An 18,399-nucleotide genomic window follows, 5' to 3' on the forward strand; every position below is an offset into this window, starting at 1 on the left:
TATACGTTTTAGCCTCAAAAATATGTGTCAGAATCCATCAAATCTATTTTATTTTAAAAATATATTTTCGAGAGAGAAAGAGAGAGAGAACCGTCTCAGATGCTTCATGAGCCTATGCAGTAACTCGGAGTTGCAGAATTTTGAATCTCCACCACGACAGTTGTCCCCTCAATTAAGTCAGCCTGCCACCAGTACCCTTGAAAGCTGTGGCATTTTGAGAAAGAGAGGGGAGGGGGAAAGATACTGGCTAGCCCCAGTCCTGGGTAGCTCGATAGCCCCGTAGAAACAGTCCTTTGTCATTTACATTTGTGTAAGTTAGATTCAGCTGAGACACTAATTAATAAGAATGTTTCGGACTATAGAGATATTTATAGTCAACTGAAGTTAAAACACCTGTTACCTATATTGCATATTGACCATATATATAGCATAATACTTGCTAACTACATCTATATATACAGTATATTATTCACTGATAGCTCTCTGATTTCTATCGTTAATTGAGCTTGTCCAGAAAGCAAAGTGGTTTAAGATTTTCTTGGCAAATTACAGACGTGTGGTATGGGGAGGGGGTTAGAATTAGTGGCGTCTGTATGCGACATTAGGTGTCGGGACCGAGTAGTGGCGTTTCTAGGAAGCATAAGGTCGGGGTGCCGCGCAGGGGCCACACAATTTTCCAGGAGGGCTTCAGGCCATTCTTTCACTATACAAAATGATAACAAATAAAAGTGGGGAGGGGGGAAGGGGGCAAAGCCGGGTTAGCCTCTTTTCTGTTAGAAACGCCACTGGGGCCGAGTAGGGACTTAAGAATTGTATATAATACAGTACCAGACCAGGCCAGACAAGATTTGAGCAGCAATTTATCACACCAAATTTCAGCTTTGGCTCATAAAGTTAAATTTTGATTCGCATTTCGTTGAAATTCGGTAGCAAAATGTTCCAGTTGTAGACTACAGATCGATCTTGCCAATGACGTTAATTTCTTAAGGTTATAGAACCGGCAAAGTCAGTGCCTTAACTAGATGAGTGGGGACGTGGGAGGTTTGGGGCCTCTCCCCCGGTAATTTTTTTAAACACATTTTCTTATGGATTTTTTTTCTGGTGGTGCGGGCCTCTTAGCGGTGGGGCCCATGGTTGCTGAACCAGTCTCTTTTGCCCAAGGATTTCAAAATAGGGGGAAAGTCTTGCGTTCATATACCATTTGTTTGAAGAACCCACAAAATAAACACAAGATGTTGAGAATCTAAGATTTATTAAAAGATAAATTATCTGAAGAAAATGAAGATAACGTAATATCTTCTTTAGTACATAATCTCGTACTGCCTATTAGTACCTGAAATATATAATACAAATTAAAGCTCACTTAAAGGCTATGATTCGCCATTAACGGCGATTGAATTGGGTCTTGAATATATGTAAATAGTCTTCAGTAATACTGGAAATGTATGAAATATACCTCAAACTAGAAATTTCATTTTCTATATACAAGTATGTCCTTTCTTTAAATGGAGACCTTACCTGTATATCTGGTTTAGTTTTGTTGACAATATCTTGTATATGTTTAACTTCTGTAGGAGTTATTCCACCAATAATATACAATATTAACAATGGATGGTCACTAGGTCGTGGTTTATAAACTGTCATAAATAATCTACACAAATACAAAATATATACACAATTGACATCTTTTATAATCATTCCAGTCAACCAAGGTCTAAATGGTTACAGTTGATTTGGTAAAAATTAATGCCAAGCATTAAGACAGTCTAATTAAAATTAGACCTACTTCCGTTCGTATTTTATTAGTTTCGTTTCGAATGTTTTATTAGCTTTGTACGTCACCACTACGGTAAGGTCTAACACTTTCCTTCTTGATTTTTCATTCTGTTAACCATTGCGTGACCTCTGTTTTAACCAATCACGTGATAGCCCTTTCCAGCGACGGGATAATGTGACGCAAACAATAGGTGCCTTCCAAGGCATATTAGACTAGCGGACTACGAACGAAAGTTCTTATTGTATAACCAAGGTTTGACCAAGGTTTGACCAAGGATAGTCCGACAAGGTGGTAGAAAAGATCCTTGTGAACCCATGTCGTTATCTTCCCAAATAATTTTTAAAATAATTTTTTTTTCACCAGCAAACAGTCTTTTGAACAGTTGTTACCAACTCAGGAAGAAGCCTACACATAAGGCCATCAGTGTACAACGAGGGAAAGTACTATCAAACAAAATTATGGAATTATGGAAAACTTGTTGGAAAATCCCCTGTCATAGAAAATATCAGATTAGAATAAGAACAACCTTTAAAAACCTACCCGAATCCTGATTTGAGCAGATCTTTCATTCCACTTTGTTTATGTTTAATATCTATAAGATCAGGTTTACTAGGATTAACAATATCTTCTACAATCTGATTTAATAATGGTTTACATTCTGTAGGACTCATAACTCCCCCTCTTTCTATTATAGAACTGAAAAATTCAATGATGCAAATAAAGCTATCATGGATGCCTCACAAAACCTCTTTAAGATTCCTTTCAGCAACATACACCAACTAGCAAGGGTGAAAATTGAATTATTTGGTAAAGCCTGTCATGATAAATATCACACTGAAAGAAATCCATTGTTTATTTTCACAATTTTAAGCAACATTTTCACAAGAAAAAAGTGACTTCAACATTGATGTTCCAAGGAGATAATCATGTGAGTTATTACAGGAGTATTAAAACAGGTGCGCATTATATTCACAATTATATAGTATATGAATATGTAATAATAAACTGACCTGAATTGATCTAGATCTTCTCTAGCTGTACCTATAGCTACCAATTTACTCCATACATCTTCCACAATAGCCATCACTATACTCTTATTGACTGTTTCTCCAACTGAAAACATTGTTTGCAAAATTCAATTGAACATCGTTTTGAAAAAAATGTCTTCAGATCATGGATGAATTATATTTTTATTTTCTATTATAATCTTACAAGTTGTCCACTGAAGTCAAATTCTGATGATGCTATTTTTAACCAATCAAAGCAAGTAATGTTATGTCTGTTTCTTGCTAATAATGATGAATTGTGGGATAGTGTAACCCCAAAAAGCTGTTATATTCCTCTTTTTCCTACAATTCTTAAAGGGACAGTTGCCGGGGGTTGAGGGGGTTGAATATATATATGTAAATAGTCTTCAGAAGTACTAGAAATGTATGAAAATCGCTTAATCCCTTTAAAAATACTTCAAACTATGAATTTCTTTTCCTATTTCTATATTTGTCTTTTCTATATATGACAGTGTCTCAAGAAAAGACTTGGCTTTTTAACTTTCAAACACTGATAATTTTGGACACACACGGATTTGAAGGCTAAATTTTGACGGTGAGCTGTGAACACTATTACTGATTGGCTGAAGGTATGATTGGTAAAAAAATATGGCATCTGTCCCTTTAAGAAGGAGATAAAGAAGAATACATATGAAGATATTAAAAGAATAACTAACCTATAGATTTAACAGCAGGAGATAAATTATCTTTATCTTGTACAATAACATTGATCAATTCTTCCTGTAAAATATATATAATAATTGATTATCACTATTATTAACACTTGCTATTGTGATATCTACCAATAATTATACATTGTGATCTACAGTGCCGACACTAGCCTCTTGAGACTGGGGGTACAAATAGGGGGCAAACTGACAAATTAGGGGGACAACTTTCGAGGCTGAAATTCAAAATGCAGCAGCTCTATAAATGCATCATAGTCGCAAGCCTCTCATCGAGCATCTGAAGGGTTCTCCCAAATTTTTTCCGAAAATTGAATTTATTTGATGCATTCGGACACATATTTTGGGGCAAAAAGTATAAAAATCATATTTTTTGATTTGTTGAAAATAAACTGGGGGTACAGTTGGGGATGCAAATAATTTTTCTATGGGGGCCAAATGCCCACCCTGTACCCCTACTGGCGTCACCACTAGCGATATAGCGTTTGATTGCAAAGTGAAATTTAACGCGAAATATTGTATTAATTTCAGTGAATCCAATTTCCTTATACCTAGTGATAATAACAATGCCTACTGTAATTATATAATAGAATGTTATATTGATTTTTTAGATGATATCATTAGTAATATATATTCAATTGAGAATTTCAATGTCTATCATAATTTAATACAAATACAATATCAAATGCCATAAAGTACACAATCAGTTTCTATTTCAATTTTCAATCAGACGTCTGTGGTTCCTGCAATTGCACTAAAATGTTTTATGACATCACTAATCACAAAATCTGCTTTATCACATAAGGCCCTTAGAAATTAGTGACGTCACCAAACACTTAGTTTTAGTGGAATTTCAGGAACCACAGACGTCTGATTAAAAATTGGAATGGTGCAAACCGATGCTATCAATGTCATCAATACAAATACAAAATTTAGAAAACCTCTTTACAATCTCTTTAATATATAAGCTATCATATAATAAAGAATTCTTTACCTGAAATTGTGATTCTTCTTCTTCAATAAAGTCAGCACCACATAAAGAATAGGAATAAATTAACAAAGCTAGGATGTCATCTAAACTGAAATCTCTGAAGAAAAAAAACGACAATTGAATTTCATATACAAGCTTACATTGGCAGAACGATAGTGAATTATGAGCTCTATATCCAATTATTTTTCATCATAAAAGCTCATGAAAATGGTGAACTACCAATGGTACAAGCAGGGATCAATGTTACCATTTCACACCAGTATTAAGTTGGATTGTATCTGCTTAGTGATAAGGTATTTAAAGAGAAAGATTCACCATTTTCAGGTGGTGGTTTGCCTCTGTCCCTTTAATTCAAATTGTCAAACTAAATTTCAAATTTTCAGGTCCCAAGCGTCAACATGTTTTTGGTAATTGGACAGAAATGGCCAATGCAGACTCAGGCCCAAGTTGATTAAGAAATACAATTTTGTCGCCCCTTCTATCATGGTGAATTCATTTGGAGACATCTTACCTTTCAGAGACAGGTTTTACAGATTCTGTTTTTAATATTTTCAATATTTCTAACAGTAAACTGGGACTATCTTTATCATCGGCCATTTGTAATAATCTTTTCTCTATTCCAACTATGTTGTCATGGTGACTGGTTTTCTTAGATAGTGATTGAACAGTTGCCATGGCTACTTGTAAAATATCTAAATTTGGCTGTATAGCTCTGTAATTGGACCTGAAAAATACGCAAAGCATTTAAAAAAATGTATATAAATCAGTCCTTTCTGGTGTCTTGGAGAAAATGCGTTGAACAATTTAATTACTTCATTGAACTATGTTGGCATTGAACCCTGAAACATTAATGGCTCCTATATAATATATAAAGCCTCAAGAAGTACAAATTGTTGCATCGATTTGCACCATTCCAATTTTTAGTCAGAGGTCTGTGGTTCTTGCAATTCAACTAAAACTGTTTGATGACGTCACTAATTGCAAAATATGGTTCATCACATAAGGCTCTTCGTGATTAGTGATGTCAGCAATCATTTAGATTTAGTGAAGTTGCAGGAACCACAGACGTCTGATTGAAAATTGGAAAGGTGGAAATTGATGCTATCAGTAGCTCTGATACACAGAAATTTTTTAGAAAACCTTCAAAATCTAAGTATAGTATTTAGGCCTTAAATACTTACTGAAATAATTGTAATGTTGATGATAATTGTTGATGAGTAATACGACCAGGTTTTCCAGTTAATTTTACAGGTAATTTCTCACTTGATGCAGCTTCTACTAACTGTCTATTGACATCCATTAAACCTTCCTATAATCAATAGTATATTCAATAATTCATATGCAATATCAAAGGATGCAGTTATCAATGCATACCTAGCATACTCTCAAATCAAGGGCAATAACTTATCATCCAGGAAAGAACAAAGCCAGACTTTTTAAACATAGTATTTCTTACCTTTATTTTCACATTAACTAAAGAGTTTAATATAGAAGACTGTGGAGTTGTATTAATAGATCTTGATAGTGATCCTGGTACAATAACAGTTTTACCAACATCACTGAAAATAATATACCCTTATATATAATAAAAACAAAAATTTTTCAATGTTAAAATAGAGCTCAATATGTCAATCGTAGACATAAAGCGATACAGAAATAATGCAACAGAACCTAATAAAACATGTGCTACTTGTCCAACTTCAGTGGGGACACCGGCTAAAATAGGTCAGTTGTCTGAAGATCACATAGCATGAAACTCTGAGTTACAACATGATTTTTAGGTTCTGTTTTAATATTTCAACAATTGTATAGTCTTGAGGTTCTGATCCTTGCCTGCTTCTGTTTGGATACTTAGATGGTATTTGGCTAATAAACGATGGGGACTTTCCCACTTTCTTATCTCCAAAACATTTCCACCTCTGAAAAAATTTCCAGTAACATCATACCCTTCAAAGCCTGTAGCCCAAAGTAGAACAACTAGATGTCTTCTGACATTCTCCAAAATCGAGAGGGAAAGCCTGTGTTTCTTACCACAATAGTGTGAATAAAACTACTCAAATAGCATGTGAACTCTACAAAAGGGTAACTGATTACATGTCCCATATTTCGAAAGAAAACTGAAATGTAATTAAGAATTGAAGAAACAGAATTTACTTACCCATGAACAGAGCACAAACTGGACATATCTACCATAACATCATTATGATGACCAGGAACACGTGGTAGTATGTTCATTATCTCATCTAATAAACAATCATATTGACTAGTTGAACATGATGATAAATCTAATGTTCTATCAATAAATACTATTGATGCTCTTTCTTTAGCTACCTATAAAAACAGAACATAATCAACTAGTTGAACATGATAATGTTCTATCAATAAATACTACTGATGCTCTTTCTTTAGCTACCTATAAAAACAGAACATAATCAACTAGTTGAACATGATAATGTTCTATCAATAAATACTACTGATGCTCTTTCTTTAGCTACCTATAAATAAAGAACATAATCAACTAGTTGAACATTATAATGTTCTATCAATAAACACTATTAATGCTCTTTCTTTAGCTACCTATAAATAAAGAACATAATCAACCAGTTGAACATTATAATGTTCTATCAATAAACACTATTAATGCTCTTTCTTTAGCTACCTTTAAATAAAGAACATAATCAATTAGTTGAACATAATGATAAATCTAATGTTCTATCAATAAATACTATTGATGCACTTTCTTTAGCTACCTATAAATAAAGAACATAATCAACTAGTTGAACATGATGATAAATCTAATGTTCTATTAATAAAGACTATTGATGCTCTTTCTTTAGCTACCTATAAATAAAGAACATAATCAACTTGTTGAACATGATGATAAATCTAATGTTCTATTAATAAAGACTATTGATGCTCTTTCTTTAGATACTTATAAATAAAGATGATAAAATACATCATATAGATAAGTAAACAAAAAGAACATGATAATGAACATCAAAATCAATGAATTCATGGCCAGAACTGGAGAAATAAATGAGGAATAGGCAAATTAAAAAAGAACATGATAAGCTAACAGAACATGATAAATGAATATTTATCATTCATGCAGAAAAACATTAGTCACAAGGTAAGATGAATAAGAGCATACTTTGCAAAATTTACTTACTTTCCTTCTATTTCTTGCAGGGGAATAAATATCTAATTCATGAGCTACAAAACGACTGGTATGACCAATATAATAGATATCTTCTCTTACATCCAGTTTTTCCAATAAGCCATTCAATGACGAAACAAACATCTATATTGCAGTAAGAAAAAACTCAATAAATTTGATTAATATTTCACATAAATGAATCTTAGTAAGCCATATGCTTGAGACACTGCCTTATTTGAATTTGTTTGCTTGAATGATCCCTCAAAATTAACAGATTAAGCTTACAGAACAGTTTTCAATACTTTTGTCATATACAATCACTTACCTTTAAATTAGTTATATAAGGTTTTGGTAAATAACCATTTTCAATATCACTTAATTGATCAAATGTTTTTCTCTCAGCCTGAAAATATTATTTGAATCTACATATTATTGGAATCAAATAAGAAAACATCCACATTTTACAATATTAAAAAGTTCAAAGTTCATTTGTCAAATACTGTAGCTAAAACGCTATTGCAAGAACATTATGAAGTATAAAGAGGATGACAAATTTGTTGACCGTAGAATTGGAATTAGAAAATATTAGTACACTGTATACACAATGATGTAGTATCAGTAGATTTGTTATTATTGGAAGATACTGAACAAATCCTATAAAACATCAATCTTAGAGTTAGAGATATAGCAAAGGTATAGCGCTGAGGAAGGGTAGCTAGCTCCCCAATCATTCAGTTTTCAGGAAGCAATCAATAAAATTTGCACCTGAAAATTTTTGTAATTTTCAAAAAGAAAATAATACAAAGAAAAGAAACTCCCACAAAACAACAATCAGACACATATCTTTGCTCTTCCAAAAAAAAACTTTTTAATTTATATATTTAAACTGACCTTATTTGTAAGAGTTTTATTAAATGATAGTTCAACTCTCTTGATATCAGTAGATAGTAGAGGGTAGAGTGAGGAAAACGCTGGTGTTACAAATAGATTATTGGTAATCTGAGCAGTAAATAATGGTATTATTACTACTTCAGCTGTATAATTCTATAATAATAATAAAATAATATATATTAGTACATAGTCACTATCAGGAATAATGGAGTTTAAAGGGATTACATTTTAAAGGGGGTGGGGGTGGAATCTTATTCTTAATAAAAACAAGTATAGTTACTAAATCTCCCTGTGTTCAACAATATATGAGTTTTTTGTAATATTGTAAGTCAATTTTTGTTTTTTCCTTAACATCAGCTTTATGAACACTTCTGCCTTGGTTGTAAATATTTCAGAAAAGGGTCGATTTTCCAAAACAGAAAATAACATTAGCATAACCTAAAGATCAAAGGTCCAATCCTGGCACAGGTCAAGATTATATCTTCAGATAAGTCAATGGGGTTCCCCCTCTGTCAGTAATGTAGTTCAGAAGGTTTGACATGGAAGTAGCATCTATTTCTGCAGATAGGACAATAAGACGTCCATTAGTTGGAAATTGAAAATAAGTAGGCTAATGATGCCACGGTCTTTGTAAAATTCCCTCAGCCTTGTGCCTGATTGCATGTAAGCAAAAAGAAATTTCAACATTGATAATAATGATTAACCTACCACATTGCCCATCCAGATTAATAAGTTTTCTTCAAATTTTTCCATCAGAGTTTGTTCATTGCCTTCTAATGTACCAGTTTTATGATAGAGATGTACATGTGATCCTATTGTACTGACTACAACTACATACTGGAAGTGACTGGCTTTAATAATATCTTGTATAATTTCACCACCAACATCATACAATGGTGTACTTAATATAAACATAGCTTTTACATCACTTTTACTTCCACTCTATAATAAAACTATATAATAGTTTGTATAATTTCACCACAAACATCATATAATAGTTTACTTGATATAAACATAGCTTTTACATCACTTTTACTTCCACTCTATAATAAAAACTTTCTATAATAGTAACTTGTATAATTTCACCACCAACATCATATCATAGTGTACTTAATATAAACATAGCTTTTACATCACTTTTACTTCCACTCTATAATAAAATAAAAACTTTGTATAATTTCACCACAAACATCATATAATAGTGTACTTGATATAAACATAGCTTTTACATCACTTTTACTTCCACTCTATAATAAAATAAAAACTTTGTATAATAATATCTTGTATAATTTCACCACAAACATCATATAATAGTGTACTTAATATAAACATAGCTTTTACATCACTTTTACTTCCACTCTATAATAAAATAAAAACTTTGTATAATAATATCTTGTATAATTTCACCACAAACATCATATAATAGTGTACTTAATATAAACATAGCTTTTACATCACTTTTACTTCTACTCTATAATAAAATAAAAACTTTGTATAATAATATCTTGTATAATTTCACCACAAACATCATATAATGGTGTACTTAATATAAACATAGCTTTTACATCACTTTCACTCTATAATAAAAACTTTCTATAATAGTTTCTTGTATAATTTCTCCACAAACATCATTCAAAAAAATAAAAACTTTGTATAATAATATCTTGTATAATTTCACCACAAACATCATATAATGGTGTACTTGATATAAACATAGCTTTTACATAAATTTCACTCTATAATAAAAACTTTCTATAATAGTTTCTTGTATAATTTCTCCACAAACATCATTCAAAAAAATAAAAACTTTGTATAATAATATCTTGTATAATTTCACCACAAACATCATATAATGGTGTACTTGATATAAACATAGCTTTTACATCACTTTCACTCTATAATAAAAACTTTCTATAATAGTTTCTTGTATAATTTCTCCACAAACATCATTCAAAAAAATAAAAACTTTGTATAATAATAACTTGTATAATTTCATCACCAATATCATTTTAAAAAAAATAAAAACTTTGTATAATAATATCTTGTATAATTTCACCACAAACATCATTCAAAAAAATAAAAACTTTGTATAATAATATCTTGTATAAGTTCACCACAAACATCATTAAAAAAATAAAAACTTTGTATAATAATATCTTGTATAATTTCTCCACAAACATCATTAAAAAAATAAAAACGTAGTATAATAATATCTTGTATAATTATTCCACAAACCTTATTAAAAAAAAATAAAAACTTTGTATAATAATATCTTGTATAATTTCAAGACCAACATCTTGTATAATTTCACCACCAACATCAAGTATAATTTCACAACCAACATCTTGTATAAGTTCACAACCAACATCATATAAGCATGTACTTAGGGACACTAATAGAATCAATTTACGCCTACCACTTAAACTTCACTATCACAAAGTGACTAAGTGAACACTTGAAATGCAAGATTCACAAATGTCTGACTGAAGATGGTACAAAATGGTGCTAACTGTGTTCCTGGTACACATAAAAACTTTTGAAAATCTCTTTACAATTCCTTTAAAACATTTTTTTTCATCTTAAATAGAAAAATGAAGGCTACCATACCTCAAAGGATGAGAGTTCTCGAACATCTTTAGCACCAGCTTGTAAAAATCGTGTCATTCCACCATTCCAATGTAACAATTCTGCACAGTCATTGTCCATATAAACTATAGCATGAGACAATCTCTTCTCTATAGACGTCCATTGTTCATTACTACACTGATGTAAACTCTTCATTATTATATCCTTTTATTTTCACCTATTTTTTTTCCAAATCAATATCCTTCTCTACTAGTAATGGAAATCAAAAACAAGATTTATAAACTGATCATGATAATGAAAAAACTTAGTGAAGCTTTGATACTTCATTTTTACATTATTACAATCATTAAAAAATAAGCAGCTATTGGAATGACAAAGAGGTGGAGTTCAACACTCACGGAGTCATTTTAGCTCCATCTTGTTTTCTCAGAGCAATGAAAGAGGACTCTGCTCATTGTGATTTAATAGGAAGGACTTCTAGGGATGCTAAAATATCACGGCAGCAAAATCTCTGCAGTGGAAGTTCTACTGAATTAGGCCAAACTCTGCTGTTTTGGGTCAATGAAAAAACTGAAAAAATGCAGATCAGCATGAAGATAGTAGAATTAGAAAATTGACTACATAGCCTATTCAGTGTTATGTTTACCTTAAAATCCTCTTATTTTAGGGCTACAGCTTATCTGTTGGGCCTACATTTGACTTTAATATTGGCAGCAAAAATATGGAAAGTGAAAGTTTATTTTGAGTCTACAATGAGTTATCTGCCCTTAATCACGAAACGTGTCAGTCTAAACATGAAACATGGAGTTTAAGTATTAAAAATGTTATTAGCAAAAATTGATAGTAAAATCTAAAATGATAATTCTGATGAATTCAAGAAGTTCACCATATGATGAAATTTGATATAAGTTTTATTGGGATTTGCTCATAACAATATTATTGCACCGTCCTGAGAACTGTTTATTTTTCTTTATCCAAAATGTCATTTTAGACTTACTTGGCATCAGACAACAAATAATTAATCTATCCATAGATGTATCTAATGAGTGATCTCATTGATTTAGACTTCAGACTCTGAAGTCCCCAGTCTTGCAATTTCTGTGCTATTAGGTCTTTCAATGAAAACCTATAAAAACGCCTCGCGCACAGTTGATAAACCCTAAAGCACATTTCGTCTTATATCTCACAAACTAAAAATTTCCAAATAACATTTTTGTTGACACTAACTTGTGAATGCTTCAAAACTCAATCGTATATAAAAATTCCCACTTCAAACTATAAAATTCTTCAGCACAAAATTCCTGATTTTTCCCTTCTTAGAGTAATTCCGAATAAACCGCGGTTATTGGGTTTAGAATGTGCCGACTGATTGAAGAATTATCACCAATCAATGTCAATCAGGTTAAATTTTAACTCAGTTGTCGATTTGTCGAATGATTGTCTCGATATACGAAGGTATTTTTCCAAAGTCTCTAGTTTGCGATATCAGCATCCTCTGGAAGCGAACGTTAACTTGTCATCTACCAACCCACCAAAGTCTCATCTTGGCTATTTGTTGATAAGGACGAGGCCCCATCTCTCGAAAGTTGAGTTTCCTGGCAATTTGATAATTCTGCTGGAAACTAGTTTTGTTGTTTGGTTGGCGCACTATTCCCACAAGACAAGACCAATTTCTGATGAGTTTTTATACTCTTTCTGGAAACCCTAAGTTTACAAATGGTTGAGTCTGCCCTTTAAAATAGAACCGCCAATTTTGGAGGTTGATTTGAGAAAGTTATAGATGTCTTTTATATATATGACAGTGTCTCAAGAAAAGACGACTCGTCTTTTTAATTTTCAAACGCGAATAATTCTGAACACACATGAATTTGACTCAAATTTCGACGGTGAGCTGTGAACACTATTACTGATTGGCTAATCTAAAAAATTCCCTTTTCTGAGACAAAGGTATGTTGGTAAAAAAATGGCGCATATGTCCCTTTAAATAAATTTCTGTATAGAACCACATTACCAGCTTTATTATTTGTACATAATAATATAACCATTAATAATTTTATAACCTTATTTTAAATACGAACCTTACTTGTATCTGAAGTATATCATAAAACGTTTAGAATATGATCAACTTAGCCTAGTGTTTATAAGAAAGTAAATATTAGTCGATGTGAACAGTTAACTCAAGTATCATTTCGTTTATTTTTGATACAATAAATACATTGTAAACCATGACTACTTCAACAGTACCCTCCTGGCTTCGAAAACAGTAAGTTGATTTTTCGTTCTTGTTTTTGAATACAACAGGGGATCAGTAACCTGTCAAGAATGCGACTGTCCGTTTCTGAAAAAAAACTTTAAGGGCAATTAGTCCGATTCTTAAAGGGGGACTTTTCTCATTAAATAGGTTTTTGTCAATTTTGTAAAGTTTTTTTTAGTTCATTCTTCATGAAATTCTTATTTAAACATGTACTCATTCCAAATTCTTATCATTTTGACTATGATATGCAATATGGTTTACTTATCAACTTAAGACTCGTTTGACATCCTAGGTTTAAATTCGATCGAATAGTTAATAGAAGAATTTCTTCAGATCATGGATGAGGGAAGATTAAAATGAATACAGCACAAACAGCGCGATCATCTATAAGTCTAATTATGGATGTTGCTTCTTTGTAAGATGAATAGAGAGTTGAAAAACCCAATCGCAGAGTGATGAGATTAAATTTTCATTTCGACATAGAGTGGCATCGGATGTAGATATTTGTTGTGACTATAATTAAACATCATTTCGCTTTTATAAAACGTTCTTGTATTTCAATTGGATGGCTTAGAAAAAAACCCGTACTCTTTTCATTTAAGGATTATTCATAATGTATCAAAGTTAAGACCATAATATTTCACCCTCATAATTATAGAGATATTAAACATCTTTTCACTAAATTACAGCTTTATAAGTTGATCGATTTCGAAATAGCAGCACTTATAAAATTCCTTGTCAAAAAATGCAATGCCGAATATAGGCTAACTATTGTATTTACCACTTGATTCAATATTGCCCAATATCGTCTAAATGCAATGTAATCGATTACGAGAAGCATTGAATATAGAAATAATAGATATAATTATAGACAATATTCTCTAATCTGTAAATAACATCCGTTCATTTAATCAATATTGGTTAACGGATCGATACCCATTCTACTGTAGATGATTTGATTTTAAAGGGCTATGGTCGTTTATATGTGCTGTTTGCATGTTTTGTTCGGAGATATCAGAACACAATTTCAGCCATGCGTATCACTTTTCAGAATGAAAAATTCCACATGAAACATATCAAACCAGTGATAACAATGTAATATTCCATTAACTGTCTCAAACAATACATTATTTGGGGATTATTTGTAAGCATTGTATTATTTTAGTCTTTGCAGAATTTACATGGTTGTAATTTCTCTTTGCATCAAGCACAGATAATTTATAATACCATATCAATTTAATCTATATTACTCAAATTGAAAATTGATATAAAAGAAGTATGTTCTCTTCTTGTTACCTTGGTCAGTTCTTCTATAGGAGAGTATCTTCTATAACACCCAACACCCACACCGTTATCATTCGCACGTGTAATAATAACATTAACAAATGACGTCAAAGTATCGAGAATACTTACACTGTTGTCACTTGTAAACTATCCAGATTGACCGAGTCTACATTACCTTGATTTCTATTAACATTGCATAAAGTCCTAAATAACTAATTAAACACGATTTTAATTAAAATATAGAGATAACAGTATAACGCTTCAAATTTATCTTAATGAAATGTCGAGATAAAATCTGTAGCCAACCCATAGTCAATTCTGTATCCATTTAACTTAATAAAACTTCAACTTGAAGGTTGTCAAGCAATTTGTGCTTGGACGCAGTTTGTTAAACACCCGGAAATAACAATTATGGCTTCAATAGGAAGACCGAGAAATCCCGATGATTGTGATGACGAAAATATCCAAATGTTTGTTTCTTCAGCTGCCATGGAAACCGAAATAATTATCAAAACTAAAAACGGTGAAACATTTTGTAAGAGAATGGAGCTGGAGAGAGAATATTCCGAGGAAACGAAACGAAAACATGAACAAATTATTCGAAAATTATTGGAAGAGTTCGATCTGGAACAAACTAAGGATAAATATCGAACAGGGAAAAATATCGAATACAGACCGCCATCAACTGGGTAAGATAATATTGCATGTTGCATGGAACATTTTAGCTTTTTAACTACGCTCAAAAGCTGAATAAGCTCTAGATATACGTGACTTTTTAATTCTTATTATCCTGTGTCATTTGCTTTCATCAATATCATAATATATTTTTTTCTTATCCAGATAATAGGTATATACTGTCTTTTATCTTATCGTTATACCAGATATATACTGTCTTCTATCTTATCTATATACCAGGTATATACTGTCTTCTATCTTATCTATATACAATGTATATACTGTCTTTATCTTATCTATATACTAGGTATATACTGTCTTCTATCTTATCTATATACTAGGTATATACTGTCTTCTGTCTAATCTATATACTAGGTATATACTGTCTTTATCTTATCTATATACTAGGTATATACTGTCTTCTGTCTAATCTATATACCAGGTTTATACTCTCTTTATCTTATCTATATACTAGGTATATACTGTCTTCTATCTAATCTATATACCAGGTTTATACTGTCTTCTATCTTATCTATATACAAGGAATATACTGTCTTTATCTTATCTATATACTAGGTATATACTGTCTTCTATCTTATCTATGTACCAGATACATACTGTCTTCTGTCTTATCTATATACAAGGTATATACCGTCTTTATCTTATCTATATACTAGGTATATACTGTCTTCTATCTTATCTATATACCAGATATATACTGTCTTCTGTCTTATCTATATACCAGATATATACTGTCCCTTATCTTATCTATATACCAGGTATATACTATCTTATATCTTATCTATATACCAGGCTTATACTGTCTTTATCTTATCTATATACTAGGTAAATACTTTCTTCTACCTTATCTATATACAAGGTTTGTACTGTCTTTATCTTATCTATATACCAGGTATATACTGTCTTCTATCTTATCTATATACCATGTATACTGTCTTTATCTTATCTACATACTAGGTATATACTGTCTTCTATCTTATCTATATACCATGTATACTGCCTTTATCTTATCTATATACTAGGTATATACTGTCTTTATTCTATCTATATACTAGGTATATACTGTCTTTATCTTATCTATATACCAGTTATGTACTGTCTTCTATCTTATCTGGATGCAAGTTATATACTGTCTTCTATCTTATCTGGATGCCAGGTATATACTGTCTTCTATCTTATCTATATACAAGGTTTATACTGTCTTTATCTTATCTATATACTAGGTATATACTGTCTTCTATCTTATCTATATACCAGATATATACTGTCTTCTGTCTTATCTATATACCAGATATATACTGTCCCTTATCTTATCTATATACCAGGTATATACTGTCTTCTATCTTATCTATATACCAGGTTTATACTGTCTTTATCTTATCTATATACTAGGTAAATACTTTCTTCTACCTTATCTATATACCATGTATACTGTCTTTATCTAATCTATATACCAGGTATATACTGTCTTCTATCTTATCTATATACCAGGTATATACTGTCTTCTATCTCATCTGGATGCCAGGTATATATACTGTCTTCTATCTTATCTATATACCAGGTATATACTGTCTTTATCGAATCTATATACCAGGTATATACTGTCTTTATCGAACCTATATACCAGGTATATATCTATATACCAAGTTTGTACTGTCTTTATTTTATCTATATACTAGGTATATACTGTCTTTATCTTATCTATATACCAGGTTTATACTGTCTTTATCTTATCTATATACCAGTTATATACTGTCTTCTATCTTATCTATATACCAGGTTTATACTGTCTTTATCTTATCTATATACCAGTTATATACTGTCTTCTATCTTAGGTATATACTGACTTCTATCTTATCATTATACCAGGAAAATACTGCCTTCTACTTCATCTGGAAAGGTATATACTGTCTTCTATCTTATCTATATACCAGGTTTATACTGTCTTTATCTTATCTATATACCAGTTATATACTGTCTTCTATCTTAGGTATATACTGACTTCCATCTTATCATTATACCAGGAAAATACTGCCTTCTATTTCATCTGGAAAGGTATATACTGTCTTCTATCTTATCTATATACCAGGTTTATACTGTCTTTATCTTATCTATATACTAGGTATATACTGTCTTTATCTTATCTAAATACTAGGTATATAATGTCTTCTATCTAATCTATATACTAGGTAAATACTGTCTTCTATCTTATCTATATACCAGGTTTATACTGTCTTTATCTTATCTATATACCAGTTATATACTGTCTTCTATCTTATCTATATACCAGGTTTATACTGTCTTTATCTTATCTATATACCAGTTATATACTGTCTTCTATCTTAGGTATATACTGACTTCTATCTTATCATTATACCAGGAAAATACTGCCTTCTACTTCATCTGGAAAGGTATATACTGTCTTCTATCTTATCTATATACTAGGTATATACTGTCTTCTATCTAATCTATATACTAGGTATATACTGTCTTTATCTTATCTATATACTAGGTATATACTGTCTTCTATCTTATCTATATACTAGGTATATAATGTCTTCTATCTAATCTATATACTAGGTATATACTGTCTTTATCTAATATATATACCAGGTATATACTGTCTTCTATCTTATCTATATACCAGGTATATACTGTCTTCTATCTTATCTATATACTAGGTATATACTGTCTTTATCTAATCTATATACTAGGTATATACTGTCTTTATCTTATCTATATACTAGCTATATACTGTCTTCTATCTTATCTATATACTAGGTATATAATGTCTTCTATCTAATCTATATACTAGGTATATACTGTCTTTATCTAATCTATATACCAGGTATATACTGTCTTCTATCTTATCATTATATCAGGAAAATACTGTCTCTTATCTTTATACAAGGTATCTACGTTTTATTATTCGAACCATTCTAGTCTACGTTGGTCTAAAAAGGTTTTAACTGAAGTCTTCAAACGTTGTAGTGAAAGAAATGGTTTATTTAGGAACGTCTACATGTATTGA

The 18,399-nt window shown here is 31.1% G+C and overlaps 2 protein-coding genes across 2 annotated transcripts; one reads left to right on the forward strand and one right to left on the reverse strand.

The window, feature by feature from the left end:
• Positions 1-1,237: 1,237 nt before the first annotated feature.
• Positions 1,238-11,329, reverse strand: LOTGIDRAFT_235701 (hypothetical protein; the record flags this gene model as incomplete). Its single annotated transcript, XM_009065192.1, has 15 exons — positions 1,238-1,333; positions 1,519-1,651; positions 2,318-2,473; positions 2,788-2,890; positions 3,501-3,564; positions 4,504-4,597; positions 5,012-5,224; positions 5,682-5,809; positions 5,957-6,059; positions 6,659-6,831; positions 7,670-7,801; positions 7,983-8,060; positions 8,549-8,701; positions 9,257-9,490; positions 11,156-11,329. 15 exons carry the CDS (start codon positions 11,327-11,329, stop codon positions 1,244-1,246), a joined length of 2,028 nt encoding a protein of 675 aa, XP_009063440.1. The 3' UTR covers positions 1,238-1,243.
• Positions 11,330-15,083: 3,754 nt separating this feature from the next.
• Positions 15,084-18,399, forward strand: LOTGIDRAFT_167694 (hypothetical protein; the record flags this gene model as incomplete). Its single annotated transcript, XM_009065193.1, has 6 exons — positions 15,084-15,361; positions 15,924-15,991; positions 16,391-16,524; positions 16,826-16,893; positions 17,982-18,015; positions 18,217-18,399. The coding sequence occupies 6 exons, from the start codon at positions 15,084-15,086 to the stop codon at positions 18,397-18,399; spliced, it is 765 nt and encodes a 254-aa protein (XP_009063441.1).

Source organism: Lottia gigantea (genome assembly GCF_000327385.1).
Source record: "Lottia gigantea unplaced genomic scaffold LOTGIsca_68, whole genome shotgun sequence".
Lineage (NCBI taxonomy): Eukaryota > Metazoa > Mollusca > Gastropoda > Lottiidae > Lottia > Lottia gigantea.